Source organism: Mobula birostris, chromosome 1 (assembly GCF_030028105.1).
Source record: "Mobula birostris isolate sMobBir1 chromosome 1, sMobBir1.hap1, whole genome shotgun sequence".
Taxonomy (NCBI): domain Eukaryota; kingdom Metazoa; phylum Chordata; class Chondrichthyes; order Myliobatiformes; family Myliobatidae; genus Mobula; species Mobula birostris.
Window position 1 is genome coordinate 72,268,284 of NC_092370.1, and position 22,669 is coordinate 72,290,952.

Here is a 22,669-nt window from a genome sequence, read left to right on the forward strand (position 1 = left end):
AGTCGCACTAGGCAGATCCACTCCCATCACATCCTTGCTAGTCTAGACTAACACAACATCCTTACCAACCAGTTGATCAAAACGCCGTTCAGCAAGAGTAACTTTGATACTTTAACGGTTCTTAAAACCCTAATCAAGAATTCATCTGGGCTGCGGATATCTATCCCACTCAGAACACAAGCATTTGTTGTGGGTAATCTCTTTGAATCGCATCTATGCTTAATCTCTACAGTGTACATAATAACACGCCTTAATCACTTTCCCAGACAATAGTTTAAAACAAGCTGAAACACACAAACAATTTAATCAATCCTTAAAGCAATTATACGGAATTTAGCAAATCAAATTGCAGACGATAGTCCCCACAATGAAATCCCTTTTTACTGGGCGACTCTAGAAACACGGCTGGTTACCCCCTCGCTAACAGCTGTGAGAAAATCGAACTCCATATATCTAGGGTCGATGTGACTCAGTCCCACCAGACCCAAAGAGTGGGGATGTTTCAACCACCCACACCCCATTCTGAGTGAATACTGTGTAAATACTGCCCACTTACAATTGCCCATCAGCAAGAAATAACAGTTCGTACACTGCATACAATTATAAAGAAATTTCAGCTTTATCAAACAGTTAGTAGGAAAGAAAAGAAAAAATAAAAAGGGCCCATTACAGTTAACCCAGTTCAGATATGCACATATGTTGGACCTCATCTTGAAGTTGTCTTTAACTCGTGTGCTAAACCCACAGTCTGCGTGAAAGCAGACACCACCTTCCAAATGTTGCTTGAAATCCATCTCGAACATACAGGCTTCTTCCTTGAAGCCATTCATCTGCACAAAGCACCTTGTGCAACGGAAACAGCATCCTCAGCTATCTTCCCTCCTGTCTTCTCCCAGCTCCCGCCAAAAAGACCTTGACCCCCCCCCCCCCCCCCCCCCCCAGTGTCTGTCACATAAATCTTCCTGCCAGAGTTCTCTGGATTGGATGATGCTGCATTCCTAAGCATCACAACCCCTCATCTTTAACAATAACCCAAACACTACCAGCAGAGCACATTGCTTCTACAGAAAGACATTATATGACAACATTAGCATTAAAATCTTAAGCAGAGCATTACACAACCATGCTGCTTTCTTCACAAGCTGACTAGAAAATTGTTCAATGTATTTTCTGTGAACTGCATTATTTTTAACTCATCGTAGTTTTTTTTGGTTTAAGCAGACTTAGATTTGTTAACCAGCGGATAAAGGCAACCCAATAAAAGAATCTATGGGAGGTACAGCAAAAAGTGCTGCATGATTATGTTGTTGAATAATTTAAAGTGTCTCACCAGAAGTTTTACAATTAAAGGACTATAACTACCAAGCTGAGTTAGCAACATCCTATGAGTTACTTTGATCACTGATCTCGTATATGTGAAACTGCCTCAAAAATTTCCTTCTATTAACTGACTATTTTTTAGCAGTTTTCAATTTACTGTCTGATTGTATAGGTTGAAAGGCTAGAAGCTAAAGTCGTGGAGCCCTTGAAGAAATATGGTTCTATTACGAAGTTGAAAAGGGTAAGTCTTGCAAAAGCACTTTTTTAATGCTGACTTTTTGGAGCTTTAATGAAAGAGTGGTTATGTTAAATTAACAAGCGGTATATACTTTTAGTTGGAAAAGTTTCAAGAAATATCTTTTCATTACAATATTGTCACTTGCAGAAACATGAAAAAGAAACTTGTAACATTTTCTTTACACTAACTACTGTAGTTCATATACAGAAAATGTTCTGGTTCCTTTTCCTACATCATATCTGATGCACAACCCTTTAATTGAGTTAAAAGATTGTAAAATCTGGCACAAACTTCATGATTTTTTCTCATAATTACCATAAAAGTAGATGGATCTGGTATCTGATGGATGCTTTTGTGATAGTAATGCAGTTACCAGTAGTATTTCTGAAGGCTCTCAGTCTGAAATGTCAACTGTACTCTTCTCCACAGATGCCGCCTGGCCTGCTGAGTTCCTCCAGCATTTTGTGTGTGTGTTGCTTGTATTTTGTAGGACAATGTCATATAGGACTAGGAGGGGGAAAACTCTGATTTTAAACCTCTGCTACCTTGCGGCCATACCCACCCATGGGAAAGGTTTCAGGAGTAAATCCTGGGAAAGAAATCTGGAGCTGGTGTCCCTAAGGCAGTTTGATGTTGTTTACAACATCACTCTGGCAACCTCTGATGACACTGGTGCCAAGCTATATCGGCGCTTGCCCTTCCCTTGGATTACATCGGTGTCATGGAGAGGGAGAATCAGCTGCATGGGTAACAGCCGGTACTTCAAATCTTCCCGCCCAGGCTTGTGCCCTGGAGAGGACACAGTCCACCAGAGGCGCAAGCCCATGATTCTCTGAGATTGATGGCTGCCTACTATGTCATAATCGTACTGCTGGAAAATTGGCTCTTCAGCCCACCAAGCCCACACCAACCATCAACCATGAATTTTTGTACTAATCCAACTCTAGTCCATTTTATTCTCCCAACATTCCCATCCATTTCTTTTGCAATTCTGCCACTCATTTACACATTAGGGGCAATTTACAGCAGTTGATAACATATCAACCTGTGCATGTTAGCATTGTGGAAGGAAACTACAGCACCCAGAAAAACGCACAATCACGGGGAGAACATACAAACCACACAGACATCACTTAAAGTCAGGATCAAGACTGGAACTGTGAAACAACAGCTCTACCAGCTGATCCACTCTGGAGCCCCTTGTGATATTTATGATTTTGTGATATAAATAATTTAATCCTGACTATAGGAGGCATAATGAAAAAAATTGCAGATAAAATTGTCACATGGTTGACAGAGAGGAGGAATGTTCTCATCTGTTTGAATTATAAATGGCTTGACCAGTCAGGCAATATAAAGGCAGATGGAATTTAATCCAAGAAATACGAGAACAATGAAGTTGAGAAGGGACATAAAGGCAAGAGAACGTGGTGTATCATGAGGAGTAAGGTGGAAGAAAAGGACCTTGGATTGTATGTCCACAAATCATTAAAGATGTAGATCAATAAGTTGGTTAAAAAAGCACTCGATTTGCTGCACTTTTTTTAGCAGACAATCATAAGAACAGGAAAGCTAGGACTATGGCCAACACCAGGTGGGCCTTAGCTTAAGTTTAGCTTAGTGTTCTAAGCACTAGATTACAAAAAAGATGGAAGATGAGCTGCCTTTCCATAGAAATTCTAATTAGCATATTACAGTAGAACCTATTTTCCAAATTTGCTAAACCAGTCATTCTTGTGTTTCCTGTTTTTTAAACTCACCAGAGAACAACCTTGACATGTTAATGCGCTGAAAGTGCCTTATAAAGTCAGATTGTTGATAACTGGAAGAAAACCTCGACATGTCAATCTGTTGCTTTGAATGCTGATCTCAGAGAGCTGCATTTGATTTGAAAGTTTATCAATTTCTGCCGGAGTATTATCTTTTCAACTTTAGGTCTGTCTGCTTTTGAAGAAATATAATATTATAAATCAATTTGGCTTGGATCAGCATTGCTGGACTACAGCGAAGTAGTTCTTTCTAGTCAAGTTAAATGAACTTGCATAATCATGTAAAACGCTTTGCACTACTTAATTCTGACACCAGATGGCTCCTTGCTATTACATAATTGACTCTTCCCACTCTCCAATATAGTGCTTTAGATTTGAGAAAATTTGTTCTTGTGTAATCAGCAGGCTTGACCAGACCTACTATAGAGTAAGTTTTTGAGAGAATCATCCACCCCTTAGTTACACATGTCAATGATAAAATGTTGCATGTACTGAAAACCTGAAATACAGCAGAAAATACAGGAAATAGTCTGATGATCTGATAGCAACAGGATAAACCTTTGGTTGAATTAATGAATATTTTAAGAATTTCTTATGCAACTGTTAAAGCTGCATATCTTAGGAATGTTAATAATCCAAATTAGGGAATTACTTTGCAAAGCTTCATTACAGTCATTTAAACATAGATTGAAAAGCATGTATACTTTGTGTTCTTATCTCTACATTGTCGTAAATATTTCTGTAAGCATGCATTTTAAATGATGATTGATAAATGCTGCTAAATACAGAGATCCTGGATAAAAAACCTGCTAGCCTCTGTGAGAAAGCTTAAACTGGGGAGGAACTAGACAGGACAATAACCCAAAGCAGAGCAACCATGGGGTGGCTTCAAATGAAGAAAATTGATGTCTTTGAGTGGCCTATTCAGAGCTCTAACCTTAACCCGATTGAACATCTCTGGCAAGACCTCAAGATTGTTGTCCACCGCTGCTTCCCAATGAACCTGGCACAAGTTGTGCAATTTTGCAAGGAGGAATGGGCAAATCTTGCTCCAAAATGTGTGCAAAGCTAATAGAGACTTATCAAAAAAGACTACTGGCTCTAATAGCTGTGAGAAATGATTCAACTAAGTACTGAGCAAGGGGGGGATGAATACTTTTGAACTGCTGACATTTCAGCTTTTCTGCTTTACAATTTTCCCTGTTTTTGGGGGTTCTAATGTGAAAAAAGAAGCATGTGATTCACAAATAACATTTCTCAGGTAGAGTGAACAAGATCTCCAGAGATAATAATCATTTATGTGAACAAAGGGTTAGGGGCTGAATACTTTTACAAGGTACTGTATACTCTATTGTTCTAATTTCACTCCTATCAGATCATTAGTAGCAAAATACACAAAATGCTGGAGGAAATGTCGACTGTACCCTTTTCCATAGATGCTGCCTGGCCTGCTGAGTTTCTCCGGCATTTTGTGTGTGTTGCAGATTTTCTCTTGTTTTAGATCATTAGTCGTGGGATTAAACAATTTAGTTTTAAGTTCAAAGAGGGTGGAGAATAGATGGATAGGATAGGGGAAATATCACCAATTGCTTTAAGCCAGCATTGTTGTGATAAACGGTTGAAAATTTCCTGCATTTTCATTTTGGAGGCAAATGTCTAACTTTAGGTGCTTGTCTTTTGCAGGTACGTTTAGTTGTAGAGATAACTGTTTATAATCTGGATTTGGTGAGAGATTGAATGTTTTGTTTTAAATTTGTTTATTTTAGGAACTGATTACAGATGTGCACTAATTTGGAAAATGATGTATGGAGTATTCTATTGTAAACATTACTTGAATTTCAAATATTATCCATTTTCCCCAAATTGTCAGTGTTTAATATTTTTAATTTTCTAACAGGAAGACCTCAAGATTGCTACAGGTGCTATAAAACGTGAATCAAAGCAAATAGCTCACGTTGAGAAGATGCGTCTGAGGAATCCCTCTGATCGTCAGATTGTTGTATCCTTAATATACCATAGTCTTATTTATTTATTTACAGGACGGTGTCTAGCATTTTCATACTCTCCTCTGAAAGCCTCAAAAAAAAAATTGTGGTGAACTGGTGTAATCCTTATGATGAAATGTACTCCTGCAGTGTTGTATGCGATTCCACAATTTAGAGCTGGCAATGCTGAAGGAGCAATGACATAGTTCCAAGTCAAAATAGTATGTAGTTTGGAGTGAAAACTGTAGGTGATGCTAGTGTTGTATCGTAGATAACTGTAGTACATTTTGTAGATGGTACCAAGAACAGCAATGGTTAGCCTGTGGAGGTGCTGTACTTATCAACTGGACTGCTTAACTTGAGATATGTTAAACCTCTCAAGTGTCATACGATATTCGTGAGATACTTCAAAACTTGTTCCTTGTAAATAGTGCATAGCTCTAGAATATCAAATTGAGTCACTTGCCACGGGATTTCTAACCTCCACCTGTTCATGGAGAGACACTAATCATATGACTTGTGCATTTTTTTTTATTGGTTTTCAAGTCTACATCATGAGCAAAGTCAGTTTTTATCATCTCCATTTGCTCTTGGGAAGATGGTAGTCTTTCTTAAACTATTGCAGTCCTTCTTGTGCCTGCTGTATTGTTGGGCATGGAGTTCATGGATTTAGACCCATTGATAATGAAGGATTGGTAATAAATTTCCAAGTCAGGATGGTATGCCACTTGGAGGGAAACCAGCTACTGGTGGTTTTCCCATAAAGTTCCTTATGAATTCTACCATAAAAGAATACATGTTGGGAAGGTCCAATCAGACCAAACCAGGAAAGTGATTGCAGTGCATTGTGCAGATGGTACTCACTTACAACTGCTGTATGTTGGTTAAATCAAGCTAGCAACTTTGTCCTATGTGGTGTTGGTCTTCTTGAGAATTGTAGTCCTGCCCATCAGAACAAATAAAAGATATTCTGTCATTGTCCTGACTTGTACTCTCTAGATAGACAAAAAATCTTGATGTCAGGGACAAGTCACTCACCATAGCATAACTAGCCTTTGCCCTTTTTGTCAACAAAAGTGATCATTCTCACCTAACACCTGGAATTCAGTTCTTTGACTGCCATTTGCTTTGATATCTGGGACCAAGTGGCGTGAGTAAACACAAATTAATAAACAGAAGTTAATGTTGACAAGCACCTTGTTGCAGCTACTGCCATCAGCCATTTATTTACATCATATGGAGTGAACTGAATTGGATGAAGATTGACTTCTGCAATACTGCAATCTACGAAAAAGCTAAGGTGCATCATTTCCATATGCAATGTTGCTGAATGGAGCTGGGAATACTTTAGCTTGAATTTGTTACTCAATTGTTCAGCTCCCTCAGGATTAAGGATGATCTTTGTTCACGGAGCTTCCTTCTCATTTTAGCTGTTTAATTAACTACCAACATTCATGACTGGATGTGGCTGAGAAAATTGTGGTTAGGTATGAGGTATGAATATCTTGAGTGCAACTATACCTTGCTATTGCTTGATGAGTTTGTGAATCAGCTCTCCTAACATAAACACCCTGATGTCTGAGAAATTTTTGTCTGTTATTTCTTAATGTTTTGAGGTGGCAGTTTTGGTCCAATTGAATGTCATGTCAGACCATTTGAAGACAATTCAATGTCTTCAGTCCCATCGTAATATGCTCAATTCTTAATCACTTGACAAAAGTTCAAGAAAAGTCCATTTAAAAATATTCACAAATTCAATCAAAATATGGAGTATTTTGTGTAGCACATTAGCTATATCAATGAGTCAGGTTACCAAGTAAGAAACATCAGATCTCCACATGATTATATTGTGCCTTGAAAAAGTATTCAGCCCCGACAACTATTTTTACATTTTACTGTCTCATTTTCTAAATTTCTACTTCAATATAGTTTAAATCTTTTATAGTTTTTTTAGCTAATCTACAAAACATTATGCATCATGACAAATTAAAAGAAAAATTCTGAAACCTGTCAACAATTTGCTAAAAATTAAAAACCAAAATTGTGAGGCTGTAAAAGTATTCATCCCCTTTGTAATTACTACGCTAACTTTCCTTGGGTGCAATTACCTTCCACCTTACTGAATTTGTTGATGTAGGAAATTGGAGGGTCACCTGTTTTCAATGAATTGATAAGAGTAAATACCCCTCTCTGTAAGGTCCAACAGTATTTTCAACAGACCAAACCAAAATGAAGGAAAAGAGTATTCAAGACAAGTCAGGGAAATGATAATAAAAAAGCACAAATCTGGGGAAGAGACCATCTCAAAGGCGCTGAACGTATCTTGGAGCTCCGTGCAGTCCGTCGTGAAAAAATGGACTGCTAAGGTCAGGCTGCCTCTCTAAAGTAAGTCACTGGAGAAGAATGGCACTTGTAAGAAAGGCACTTGTAACTTGATGCTAACAATCTCTCTGAGTGAGCTGCAATAGTCAGTGGCTGCACCTGGAGATTAAGTTCATGGCTCCACAAAAAGTCCTTGCACAAAAAGAATATTTATGGAAGAGTGGCAAAGAAGAAGCCGTTTTTAAAAAAACACATATCCTTGCCCAAAAAAATTTTGCAAAGTGTCTCTTTTAAGATACTGTAAACCGTTTTTAAAAAAACACATATCCTTGCCCAAAAAAATTTTGCAAAGTGTCTCTTTTAAGATACTGTAAAGATGTGGAAGAAGGTGTTGTGGTTGGATGAGACTGAAATGGAACTTTTTGGCCTCAACACTAAGTGGTATGTGAGGCATAAATCTAAAACTGCGCATCAGCCAAGTAATAACATCCCTGTGAAGACTGTGAAGAATGTCGGAGATAGCATCATGCTATAGGAAGGCTTTTCAACGGCAGGGACTGGAAATCTAGTCAGGATTGATGGGCAGATGAATGTTGCTAAATACAGAGAGATCCTGGATAAAAACCTGCAAGCCTCTGCCAGAAACCTTAAACTGGGGAGTAAGTTTGGCTTTCAGCATGACAACGACCCAAAGCGCACTGCCAAAGCAACCAGGATGCCCCCACAAAACAGGTATGACACACAGCACGTAAACCAATATATTACCATAAAGAAATAATATGCATGTCGTGCACAGTACAGGTAAACATTACAGTAAAAGCTTGCTGTTCTAATGACAAGACTGCAGTGGTGGCAGGATATTCATTAGTCTCACAGCTTGAGGGCAGAAGCTATTACCCAATCTAGCACTTAGAGTCCTAATGTTTCTGTACCCAATTCAAGTGAGAGTATCCCATTGGCTCTTCACTTAACCCTGAACATCTGGACAGCAAAGCTCTTCGGGATGCCCTTTATCAATTACAGCTCGGAATTTAATACTATCATCTGCTCAACACTAATCAATAAGCATCAAGACCTTGGCCTCAATACTTCCTTGTTCAATTGGATTCTTGATTTCCTCACTTGTGGACTCCAGTCAGTTCAGATTAGCGACAACATCTCCACAATATCGATCAGCACAGGTGCACCACAAGGTTCTGCTCTTACCCCCCTGCTCTACTTGCTTTACACTTCAGACTGTGTGGCTAAGCAGAGCTCCAACGCCTTTTCAAGTTTGATGACACCAGTGTCCTAGGCGGAATCAAAGGTGGTGATGAATCAGCACATAGGAGAGAGATTGAAAAACTGGCTGAGTAGTGCAACAACAACTTCTCACTCAATGTCAGCAAGGCCAAGGAGCTAATTGTAGACTTGAGGAGGAGGAAACCAGAGATTCATGAGCCAGTCCTCATTGGAGTATCAGAGGTGGAGAGGATCAGCAACTTTGAATCCCTCAGTGTTATCACTTCAGACGACCTGGCCTGGGCCTAGCATGCAAGTGGCTGTACCTCCTTTGGAGTTCTCGAAGATTTGGCATGATACCTAAAACTTTGACAGACTTGTATAGATATATGGTGGAAAGTATAATGACTGGCTACATTACAACCTGGTATGGAAACACCAATGATTGTGAATGGAAAATCCTACAAAAATTACAGGATACTGGCCAGTCCATCACGGATAAAGCCCTCCCCACCACTGAACACATCTACATGGAGCATTATCGCAGGAAAGCAGCAGCTATCATCAGGGACCCCCACCACTCAGATAATGCTCTCTGCTGCCACCAGGAAAAAGGTACAGAAGCCTCAGGACTCAGACCACCAAATTCAGGAACAGTTGTTACCCCTCAGCCATCAAGCTCTGGAACCAAATGGAATAACTTTACTTGCCCCATCACTGAAATATTCCTACAACCTATAGACACACTTTCAAGGGCTCTTCATCCCATGTTCTTTATACTTATGTTTTATTTATTTTTTTATTATTATTTCTTTTTATACTTGCACAGTTTGTTGTCTTTTCCTCACTGGTTGAATGCTCATTTGGTGCGATATTTCATTGATTCTGTTATAGTTATTATTCTATTATGGGTTTATTGAGTACGTCTGCAAGAAAAAGAATCTCAGGGTTGTATATGGTGACATACAGTGGTACTAGAAAGTTGTGCACCCTGTAGAAGTTTCTCTATTTCTGTGTAAATACAGCCTAAAATGTGATCAGATCTTCATGCAAGTCCTAAGACTAGATAAAGAGAACACAATTAAATAAATAACACAATCATTATACCTGTTCATTTATTTATCGAGAAAAATGATCCAATATTACCAAATGTTTCTGGCCATTGTTGATCAGTCCTGCAGATTGGCTTGGAGGAATTTTAGGCCATTCCTTCTTACAAAACTGCTTCAACTCTGGGAGGTTGGTGGGCTTTGTTGTATGAACTGCTTGCTTCAGGTCCTTCCACAACATTTCTATAGGATTAAGGTCAAGACTTTGACTCGGCCATTCCAAAACACGAACTTTCTTCCTTTTAAACCATTCTGTTGATTTACTCTTGTTTTTTAGATCATTGTTTTGTTGCAATATCCAGCTTCTATTAAGCTTCATGTGACAGACTGCTACCCTGACATTCTCCTGTAAAATGGCTTGATACAATTTTGAATTCATTGTTTGCTCAACAATTACAAGCTGTTCAGGCCCTGGGGCAGCAAAGCAGCCCCAAACTATGATGCTCCTTCCACCATGCTTCACAGTTGAGATGAGGTTTTGGTGCTGATGTGCAGTGCCCTTTTTCCTCCAAACATAGCAATGTGCATTTCCGCCAAAAAGTTCAACTTTTGTCTTATCTGTCTATAGAACATTGTCCTAGAGGTGTTGTAGAACATCCAGGTGGTCTTTTGCAAACTTGAGACGTGTAGCAATTTTTTTTTTTGAGATCAGTGGTTTCCTTTGTGATGTCCTTCCATGAAAACCATTCTTGTTCAGTGTTTTTCTCATAGTGGACACATGAACTGAGACTTTAGCAAGTACTAAAGATTTTTCAGGTCTTTTGCTGTTACTGTTGGTTTTTTTTTCACTTCCTTCAGCATTGCACATCGTGCTCTTGGTGTGATCTTTGTAGGATGCCCACTCCATGGGAGAGTAGCAACAGTACTTAATTTCCTCCACTTGTAGACAGTTTCTCTTACTGTGGACTGATGAACACTCAGATCTTTAGAAATGCTTTTGTATCCTTTTCCAACTTCATGCATCTCTACCATTTTTCTGCTAAGGTTTTCTGAAAGTTGTTATGATCGAGACATGGTGCACATAAACAGATCTTTCTTGAGAAGGGCAGGCTGTATCAGTAACCTGCCTTTTTTTCTAATATAGGGCAGGGGACCTCTACAACCCACACCTCCAATCTCATCTGATAGATTGGAACACTTGACTCCAAATAGCTTTTGCACAAGGCATTACCCCCAGAGGTTCACACACTTTTTCTAACATATACGTGTAATATTGGATCATTTTTATCAATAAATAAATGAAAAAGTGTAATGGGTTTTTTTGTGTGTTGTTTATTTAATTGGATTCTCGTTATCTAGTTAGACCAGAAGACATAGGAGCAGAATTAGGCCATTCAGCCAATATTACACCCACTCACAGTATCTCTGAACTGATTATCCTCCTTATGTCTTGCCTTTTATATTATCCACAAAAACTGATTACATTACATTTGCTTTATTCCTCTGAGATATTAATATACACTCAGGGCCACTTTATTAGTTGCCTCCTGTGCCTTATAAAAGGGCCACTCAGTGTATGTTGGTGGTCTCCTGTTGTTGTAGCCCATCCACTTCAAGGTTCAATGTATTCTGCATTCAGCTCATTTTCTGCTCACTACTGTTGTAACAGGCAATTATTTGAGTTACTGTATCCTTCCTGTCAGCTTGAACCAGTCTGGCCATTCTCCTGTGACCTCTCTCATTACCAAGGTGTTTTTTGCCCACAGAACTGTCGCTCACTGGATTTTTTTTTTGTTTTTCGCACCATTCTCTGTAAACTCTGGAGATCGTTGTGCATGAAAATCACAGGAGATCAGCAGTTCCTGAGATACTCAAACAACCCCATCTGGCACCAATATTATTTCAACATTCAAAGTCACTTAGATCATATTTCCTCCTCATTTGGTTTGAACAACAACTGAACCACTTGACTGCATGCTTTTTTGCGTCGAGTTGCTGCCATATGATTGTGGCCATTGAGTGTATATTGCAAACAGTGATATCTTAGGATTGATTTCTATAGTATCCCACTGGTCACAGGTTGCCAACGTATAAATGGTCCCACCCCTGTACCTGTATACTGCTTTCTGTTTGTTAACCACGTTTTTGTCCATGTTTAGTATCAATGTAGTGAATGTCATGAATAAGCTGACAGAGGAAGTAGTGTAGTCGGATAAAATTGCAATACTTAAAAGGCATTTGGACAGTTTAATAGGAAAGGCATAGGCAAATGGAATTAGCAAAGATAGGCATCATAGTTGGCATGGTTGAGGTGGGTTGAAAGACCCTCTTTATGTTGTATACAGTACCGTACAAAAATCTTAAGCACAAAAAATACTGTAAAATGAAGATGCTTTCAAAAATTAAATGAACAGTTTCTCATTATCAAAAATACTATAAAGAGTAGTAAACTAAATTGAATCAATATTTGGTATAACCACCCTTTACCTTTAAACTGCATCAATTTTCTTAGGTACAGCATCGTGCAGTTTTATAAGAAAATCAGCTGGTAGGTTTTAAGCATCTTGGAGAATTTGCCACAGTTCTGCAGACTTTGGCCATCTCGCTTGCTTTTGTCTCTTCCAGACAGCTTCAGTGGTGTTAAGATTGGGACTCTGGAGGCCATACCATCTCCTTGAAGATAGTACTTCTGAGTTTGGCCACGTGTTTGGGGTCATTGTCCTACTGCAGAATGAAGCTGGGAGCAATCAAACATCTCCCTGATAGTATTGTGTGATAGATGAAAACCTGCTTGTATTTCTCAGCACTGAGGATTCTGTTAGTTCTGACCATAACACCAAATCCATTTACAGAAATGCAGCCCCAAACCTGCAGGAAAACAACCATGTAGCGCTCTGTAGCTCTTCTACGGCCACACTGCCTCCTGTTTGAGCCAAAAATTTCAAATTTTGACTTGTCAGTCCAGGCACATATAACCATTGTTCAGCCTCCCAGTTTTTGTGTGTGGGTGATTCTGTAAAAGGGAAAATGCTCAAAATTCTTCTATCATACAGTATCAGTGGAAAGGGACAAAGTTAACATTTCATTTAAAGATCTTTCTTCAGAATTTTGTGAAAGAGTGGAAAAGTGTATTTTTTTTAAATTGTAAGAGGATGAGGGAGGGATGAATAGGACAAATGCAATCTGACGGGACAAGGTCAGAGTTGTTCGGGATAAACTGTTTTGATACAGACCAAGCAAGTTACTTTAGGGCTGCAAAGTATCCAGCCAGAATATCAACTATCATGAAAAGTGGGAATAATTTAAAGATAACCCAGTTTTAAAAGTTAGGGAAAGGGTAGGAGAGAACATGAGAAGAGCAAGAGTGAAGTGAGTGCTAATGCTAGTTAGTGAAACTTTAGAGGAGATGAAGATGGGGAAGAATTAACTGAAAATATCAGTTTTAGCATGCCAGTATGTTTCTGATTAATCTTCCATCTTTCATTCATCTTTGAGGTGCACTCAGTCAAAACACTGCTGCTGATTTCCTAACTTGCATTAGGTTCCACATATCCAGCATCCCTATAAGGCTCCCAGGTGAGCAACACTTCCAGCAGAATTTTCATCTTGCTTGCAGTACCTCCATGGATTTCCTTCTCACATTTTTAACATATGCACTTCAGCTATACAACATTCAGATTATTGTTTTCTAGTATAGATTTTAATAACCATGCTATTGGTTTCACACCTTCCCTATTTATGCCCCCAAAACACTGAAACTTTCTGCTTGAATCCCTCTGCCCTTTGACCTCTCTTTATGTTTCCTTTTTGGACCTTCCTCAGGTTTTTTATTGTCATGTCCATCAATGTTAGCAATGGCGGCATTCCAGTCAAATTAACAGACTAGTATTGAAAATTCTGGACTAAAGATCTTAAAATCTGAGTTTTGCTATCACAGATTAGCTGGTGAATTTAAAAGTTACTTCATATAATCCACATTCAAAATAGCTGGTGATAACCATGAAATCTTCAAATTGTCATAAAAATTTATATGATTCTTTGGTATATTCAAGGAAACAAAATAATCTGACATAATCACAGAATCATACCCCAGACACATCCAGTTATCTGTTTCATGTAATAGAATAGTGTGTGATAGGGATAAAAACATACAAGTACTGCTCGTCATTATTTTCTTGGCATCACATAATCAGTATCTACTAGCCATCCGGAGTACCCTGACCACAAGAATTATAGCAGATCAAGAAGGGTGCCTACAACTACTTTCAATGTACCACTTAGAGATGGGCATCCAAAAGTAAAGATAATATTTTCTAATTAAGGATCAAAATCAAATTATGTTGGTTAATCATTTTGCGAAGAGAGTTTAAATGTGTGTTATAAAGGCACAATATCAGTGCAAGTTTATATTTTAACCGTGGGGACTCACTGGCAGTACAACAGGACATGGTACTTGCCTTTTCTACCTTCATGCAACTAGTGCGATCTTTTGAAGATCTTGGTTGAGGCTAAGGCTTGTTGTAGGAATCTTGTAGCAATCTTTATGCCCCTTAAAGGTTTATGCTACTGCAGTGACATCACAGCTGTAGCCAATCAGAATTTCTTGCACTCATTATTGGACTTCCTTTTGTTAACAAGAATCCCATATTAACACAATGCACAAAAACTATTGAGCTAAGAAAATGTATTGTGGTTTCAGATTAAAGAGAATGAGCAGCAATTCACAGGTGATAGAGTAGAGGGATAGGTAAATATGGGTATAGACTAAGAACAATGATTATGAGTACCTTATGATACTGTTGCTGGGCAAGTCAGAAAGAAACCCTACCTAGCAACAGGTGACGTATTAGACATTGTCCTCCATCTGGGCGTACAGAAGGGACATCTCAAGGTATAACTAAATATGGGAAGGATAGCGTAGGAGATAGAATGTTCGAGAGAAAGGGAAAGGTGTCAGGATAAGGAACTAATGTTGTATCCAGGCTAGCTTTGGCAGAAAATAATTATAACTAACCAATGATGATTTTACATCTAATAGTATATTAACATGTGATCGGAATTGTTCTAAAACTGTCTTAGTTCATGTAATTGTAAGATTACCTGTGGATGTAATGATCAATATTATAAATTGTGAAGAATTGTGGTTCAGGGGTGGGTAGTGTCCAGACTGGCTCTTTGGGAGATTGGTCTGTAACTTCCCCCATAGCATGCTATGAATAAAGAGTAAACTTTGAGAAAGTATTGCTTGTGTTATTGTGTTTGTGGTATCTGCGTTCTTGCATCGGGTCGATCTGCCTTTGCACGGGAACCGTTTTATACTTAATACTGATGTATTTAAAAGCAGTTATTAATGCATTTGGATCCTTGACAATGAAACAGACACAGGTTCGTAATTGAATTTCAACTGCAGTTCCTGGGAATTTTATTTGTAAGGCTGAGTAATTATAACCACCTGAAAATCTCTGAACAATATTATGTAGATAGCAGCAAATCCAACCAGAAATCTTTATTTGAAGAAGAAATTTACTCTATGAAGCTAAGAAGAGATAAACAGCACAATGAACTATAATATTATACTTTTACTTGCAAGTCCAAGATATCATTCCAGGTCATACTGAAGATGTGAGGTGTATCTTCTGAAGTTACATAAGGTCATATGTAATGACCAGAGCAACCTGCAGATGTGGACTTTTCTTGTTGGAAAATAGACCAAAGAGCCTATTGTCTGTTTTTTGAAGTCATCATAAGACTATAGGAGTAGAATTAGGCCATTTGGCTCATTGAGTCTTCTGCCATTTGATCATTCAACCCCATTATCCTGCCCCATAACCTTTTAATATCCTTCCTAACCAAAAGCCTATCAACCTTTGTTTTAAATATACCCAGTGACTTGGCCTCCACAGCCATCTGGCCTTCTATTCTGAGGCTGTGCTCTCTGGTCCTAGACTCTCCTGCAATTGGAAATATCCTCTACACATCCGCTTTATCTAGGCTTTTCAATATTTGGTAGGTTTCAATGAGATTTCCCCCTCCCCATTCTTCTAAACTCCAGAGAGTGCAGACCCAGAGCAATCAAATGCTCCTCATACATTTAACCCTTTCATTCCAGGGACCATTCTCAGCAATGTCCTCTGGACCCTCTTAATGCCAGTAAATCCTTTCTTAGATAAAGGTCCCAAACTGTTTACAACACTTTACATGTAGTCTGACTAATGCAATATAAGCCTCAGCATTACATCCTTGCTTTTATTTTCTCAAAATGAATGCTAACATTGCATTTGCCTTCCTTACTACTGACTCAATCTGCATGATAACCTTTAGGGAATCCTGCACGAGGACTCCCAAGTCCTTTTGCACTTCCAATTTCTGAATTCACTCCCTGTTTAGAAAATAGCTTACGCCTTTATTCCTTCTACCAAAGTGCATGACCATACACTTCCTTATACTCTATTCCATCTGCCAATTCTTCGCTCCTAATCTATCCAAGTCCTTTTGCAGATTCCCTGCTTCCACAACACTACTTGCTGCATCAAATATCTTTGTATGACCTGCAAACTTGGCCACAAAGCCTTCAATTCCATCAACCAGATCATTAACAAATAATATGAAAAGTAGCAGTCCCAACACAGACCCCTGCAGAACACCACTGGCAGCCAACCAGAATAAGCCCCATTTATTCCACTGTTTGCCTTCTGCCAGTCAGCCAATTTTCTGTCCATTCTAGATTTTTCCTGTGATACCATAGGTTCTTTTTTAGTAGCCTCATGTGTGGTACTTTGTGAAAGGCTTTTTGAAAATGCGGGTAAACAACACCCACTGACTCTCCTTTGTCTACCCTGCCTGTTATTCCCTCAGAGAACTCCAACAGATTTGTCAGGGAAGATTTCCCTCAAAAAGAAACCATGTTGACCTCAGCCTAGTTCATCATGTGTCTCCAAATACTCAAAACCTCATCTTTAATAATAGACTCGTAATATTTTCCCAACCACTGAAGTCAAGCGAACTGGCCTATAATATCCTGTTTTTTGCTTCATTCCTTTCTTAAAAAGTAGAGTGACATTTGCAATTTTCCAGTCCTCCAGGATCATTCCTGAACTTACTGATTTTTGAAAGATCACTACCAATGCCTCCACAATCTCTTCAGATACCTCTTTGAGAACACTAGGGTGTAGTCCATCTGTTCCAAATGACTTATCTACTTTCAGTTCTTTTAACTTCCCAATCACCACCTCCTTTGCAACTACACTCACTTCTGCCCCCTAATTCTCTTTAATTTCTGACATTCTGCTGGTGTCTTCCATAGTGAAGACTGATGTAAAATACTTATTTGGTGTGACCATCATTTCTTTGTTCCCCCATTACTACCTCTCCAGCAGCATTTTCCAGTGGTCTGATGTCCACTCTTGACTGTTTTACTCTTTATAAATCTCAAGTCAACTCAAGTCAAGCTTATTGTCATTTAGCTGTATACATGTACACCATCAAATAAGACAACGTTTCTCCAGACCAGGGTGTAAAGCAGAGTAATACACAATAACTTAGGAAAGCAAGAATTGTATCTACTAATGATTTATGCATACAGTAGATAAACAAGTAAAGTGCATTAATTAAATATTGTAGGTGACAGCACAAATTAACTGCTGACACTTCAAATGTGATGTGGCAGGGAGTTTATAAGCCTAATAGTCTGAAGGAAGAGGTGTTTCCCATCTTGACCTTTCTTGTCTTTATGCATTGAAGTCTCCTGGCTGATGGTAGAATATCAAAGAGGATACTGGATGAATGGGTGAGACCTTTGATAATACTTAGGGCCCCGTAAGTGCAATGCACTTGATAAATGTCCGGAATGGATGGTAGGAAAACCCCCATGATCCTCTCGGCCATTCTTACAGTCCTTTATCTGATGCACTGCTGTTCCCATACCAGACGGGGATGCAGTTTGTCAAGACACTCTCAGTCGTGCTTCTGTAAGATACAGTTAAGATTGGGGGGAGGGCTCACTTGCCTCAGTCTCCTTAGGAAGTGGAGGTGCTGCTGTGCCTTCTTATTCAGGGAGGTGATACTGAGGAACCAGGTGAGATCATCCATGATGTGAACTCCCAGGAACTTGGTGCACTTAACTCTCGCTACAGAGAATCCATGTATACACAGAGGGGGATGGTTCATCTGCACCTTGCTAAAGTCCACAATCATTTCCTTGATCTTGTTCACATTCAAACTTAAGTAGTTGTGCTCTGAAAAAACTTCTGATATCCTCTTTTATATTATTGGCTAGCTTACCTTCATGTTTAATCTTTTTTAGTTGCCTTCTGTTGGCTTTTAAAAGCTTCCCACTAATTTTTGCTATATTGTATACCATCTCTTTTGCTTTTATGCTCTCACTTCCCTTGTCAGTCATGATAGCTTCATCCTCCCTTTAAAATGCTTCTTCCTCTGAGATAAACTGATCCTGCATCTTCCAAATTAGTCCTGGAAGCTCTAGCCATTCCTGCTAGTTTTCCTTTCTGATCACTTTGGCCAGCTCCTCTCTCATACCTCTGAGGTTCCCTTTCCTCCACTGTAATACTGATGCATCCAATTTTAGCTTCTTTCTCACAAACTGCAGGGTGAATTCTATCATATTACGATCACTGCCTCCTAATGATTCCTTTACCTTGAGCTCAATAGTGATATCTGATTCATTTGGCAACACCCAATCTAGAAATATCTTTTCCTATGTGGGCCTGGCCACAAGCTGTTCTAAAATGCTATCTCATCAGCATTTTACAAATTCCTTCTCTTCAGATCTAGTTCCAACCCAACTTTCCCAATCTACTTGCATATTGAAAACCTCATGACTGTTATAACATTGCCTTTTTTTACATGCTTTTCCAATTCCTTGTTGCAATTTGTATCCCACATCCTGGCCTACATATAACACCCATCAAGGTCTTTATACCTTTGAAGTTTCTTAACTACCCACAAGCATTCTACACCTTCTGATCCGATGTCACTTCTTTGTAAGTATTTGATTTCATTTTTTTTAACCAACAAAGCCTGTCCTTTCAATACCATGTGTATCCTTGGATGTTAAGCTCCCAGGTGTAATCTTTCAACCAGGACTCTATGATATCGACAATTTCCAAACGCACTCACTATAAGAGCATCTACCTTATTACATATACTGTATGTATTCAGATACAAAACCTTCAACGCCCTTTTCAATTTTGTTTCTTTATTCTGGAGACTTGAATAATCTCTCCTGCTTTCTCCTTCCCTTTTATCCATACTTTTCAAAACTGTTGAACTAGTTTCTTCCCTCCCCCCCCCCCCAGCTATTATTTAGTTTAAAGTCCTATGCACAGCCCTAGTTGTGCGATTTGCCTAGTCCCAGCATGGTTCAGGTGGACCTCTCCCATTGGAACAGTTCCCTCATTCCCCTGTACTGGTGTCAGTGTCCCACAAATTCATACGCATTCTCCCACACCATCTTTGAGCCATGCATTTAGCTCTCTAATCTTATTAACCCTGTGCTATTCTGCATGTAGCTCAGGTAATAATTAAGAGATTATTTCCTTTTGGTTTTGCATTCTAATTTAGTCCCTAGCTGCTCAAATTCCCTCAACAGAACCTCTTTCCTTGCTCTTCCTGTGTCATTGATACCCACATGGACCACAACTGCAGCTTTCCCCTCCCATTTCAAATTTCTCTGCAGGTCAGATGAGACGTCCCAAACCCAGACACCTGGCAGACAACACAGCCATCAAGACTCTCCTTGTAGCAGAGAATTGTGTCCATTTCCCTGACTATACTATCCCAAATTATTGCCTCACTCACTGTCACACTATATTGTCCCTGGCCACAGACTAGAATTTGATGTAGTAAATCTAATGGGTATTACTGCCTCCTGAAACAGTGTAGTGGTAACTACTCTCCTCCCTAATGCATTACGGTGTTTGAAGCATAGATTCCAGGTCATTAACTTTGAGCCTAACTTCCTCAAGCAACCAGTTGCTACAAATGAGCTCACCAGAGACCACAACGGGGTCCACCAGCTCCCACATCATGCAGCTACAACACAACATCTTATCCTGCATCCCTATTTTAGACTATAAAATACAGGAGTGGAATTTAGCTACTTGGCCCATCAAGTTTGCTCCACCATTTTGTCATGGCTATTCCATTTTTCCTCTCAGCCCCAATCTCCTGCCTTCTACCCATATCCCTTTATGCCCTGACTAATCAAGAACTTATCAACGTCTGCCTTAAATATACCCAGTGACTTGGCCTCCAGAGCTACCTGTGGCAACAAATTCCATAGATTAACCACTTTCTAACTAAAGAAATTCCTCCTCATCTCCGTTCTAAAAGGAAACCTCTCTATTCTGAGGCTGTGCCCTCTGGTTTTAAGACTCCCCCCACCATAGGAAACATTCTCTCCACATCCACTCTATCGAGGCCTTTCAACTTCCAATAGGTTTCAATGAGGCCACCCCTCATTCTAATGAATCCCAGTAAGTACAGGCCTAGAGCCATCAAATGCTCCTCATGTAAGCCTTTCAATCCCAAAATCAATTTTGTGAACCTCCTTTCAACCCCCTGCAATGTCAGCACATGCTTTCTTAGATAAGGTGCCCAAAACTGTTCAGAAAGTAAGGCTTCAGTAGTGCTTTATAAAGCTTCAACATTGCATCTATGGGTTCATATTCTCGTCCTCTTAAAATTAATGCTAATACATTTGCTTTCCTCACCACTGACTCAACCTGAAAACTAACCTTTAGGGAACCCTGCACAAGGACTCCTAAGTCCCTTATTTCTCTACCAAAGTGCATGACCTTACACTTCCCGACATTGTATTCCACCTGCCACTTCTTTGCCCATTCTCTTAATCTGTCTGTCCTTCTGTAGACTCTCTCTCAAAATTACCTGTCCCTCTACCTATCTTCGTAACATCTGCAAACTTCGCCACAAAGCCATCCAAGTCAGTGACATATAACATAAAAAACAGTCCCAAGACAATCCCTTGCGAACACCACTCACTGGCAGCCAACCAGAAAAGGCACCTTTTATTCCCACTCTTTGCCTCCTGCCAATCAGCCACTGCTTTATCCATGCTAGAGTCTTTCCTGTATTTCCATGGGTTTTTAACTTGTTAAACACCTGTATGTGTGGTACCTTGTCAAAGGCCTTCTGAAAATCCATGTACACAACATCCACCAATTCTCCTTTCTCTATCCTGCTTGTTATTTCTTCAAATATTTTATTCATTTTGATGTAATTTGGTATCTTTTTAGTTAACTACTATATAAAAAAACCCTATCTGTTCTTCCCTGATACTCATCTGTGCCTCCTTGCCGAAGCCTCTCATGCCAAACCCGCAGATTTTAGACCCCACTGGCCCACACACAGTGGCTGATCTTTGCGCTTTCCAATGGTTCCCATTCTCACTAATCCAAAGTGAAACTCACGTTCACTGAGACTTACGCTTTTGAATGGTTCCACTCTTGCACAGAACTCGCTCTCATTATTCCAAACTGGGTATATTCAAAGCGGAAGTTGATAGATTCCTGATTGGTAGGGGCATCAAGGGATATGGTCAAAGAGCTAGGTGTATGGCGTTGAATGGGATCCGGGATCAGCCTTGATGAAATTGTGAAGTGGATTTGATGGGCTGAATGGCCTAATTCTGCCCTTATGTCTTATGGTCTAATGTTCCTAAGGAGCATTTCCATATTGCTAGCTGCTACTTTCCATTAGTTTAAATATTTACTGAATGCTGGTAATAAACTAAGGACATTAATTTTTAACCAATGCCAAAAGAATACAGAGGATTTATAATAGAATAGGTTGAATATTCACTTAATTAGCTTAGAACATGGAACAGCTCCTTCAGCTCCCAATATTGTTCCAACCAATACACATTAACCTACTCCACTAGCAATCTCACCCTTTGCTCCCAGACAGCCCATAACCCGCCATTGTTATTAAATCCATGTGCCAATCTAAATTGCCCCTATTGTATCAGCCTCTACCACCACCCCAGCAGTGTGTTCTGGGCACCCACTACTCTCTGTGACATCTCCCCTAACTTTCCCACTGACTTTTACTAGATGTTATCTGGTATTGAGTAAAATTGAACCATTCGATGGTTCTCCTCTCTAGTTATGCCTCTCATAATCTAATAGACCTCTCACCTTTCATCCTCTGTCACTCCAAAGAAATAAGCTCAACCTTTCCTCTTGGAATATGTTCTCTAATCCGGACAGCATCCTGGTAAAAGTCCTCTGCGCCCTCTCTAAAGCTTCCACATCCTCCTATAATGTGGCAACTGGAACCGAACACAAAACTGAACACAATACTCCAGGTTTGGTCTAATCAGTTTTATAAAGCTGGAACATTACCTCGAGGTTCTTGAACTCAATTCCCTTGCCACATTTTACACTATCTTAACCACCCTATCTTTAGTGACAGTTTTGAGGGATCTATGGAATTTTACCCCAAGATCCCTCTGGAATCCTCCACACTGCTAATAATTCTGCTATCAACCTTGTACTTTGTGTTCATGTTTGATCTTCCTAAGTGTATTTACGTCACATTTTTCCAAATGAAACTTCATCTGCTACTTCTCCATCCGGCTCTGTATCTGTTTATATCCTGTTATAACCTATGCCAACTTTCCACATATCCACAGCAACTCTAACCTTCTTGTCATCTGCAAATTGCTCTCCATTTGTTTGCCCACCACTGGCAGAAGGCTCACTGGTCTAATTCCCAAGATTGTTCCTG

General features: G+C 39.5%; 2 protein-coding genes across 6 annotated transcripts in view; one reads left to right on the plus strand and one right to left on the minus strand.

Annotated features, from left to right (window-relative positions):
• Positions 1-22,669, minus strand: part of LOC140196997 (RNA-binding protein 12-like) — a 185,324-nt gene that overhangs the window by 108,283 nt on the left and 54,372 nt on the right. The gene's annotated exons all lie outside the window — the stretch shown is intronic.
• cibar1 (CBY1 interacting BAR domain containing 1) overlaps positions 1-22,669 on the plus strand; it is a 55,693-nt gene that overhangs the window by 19,605 nt on the left and 13,419 nt on the right. For 2 of the 3 annotated variants that reach the window (XM_072256916.1, XM_072256910.1), the window contains exon 3: positions 1,493-1,561. In XM_072256916.1, the coding sequence (XP_072113017.1) occupies positions 1,493-1,561 (69 nt within the window). Of the gene's footprint in view, positions 1-1,492; positions 1,562-5,224; positions 5,327-22,669 lie in introns of all 3 variants that reach the window. The other variant, XM_072256923.1, reaches the window with a different exon arrangement.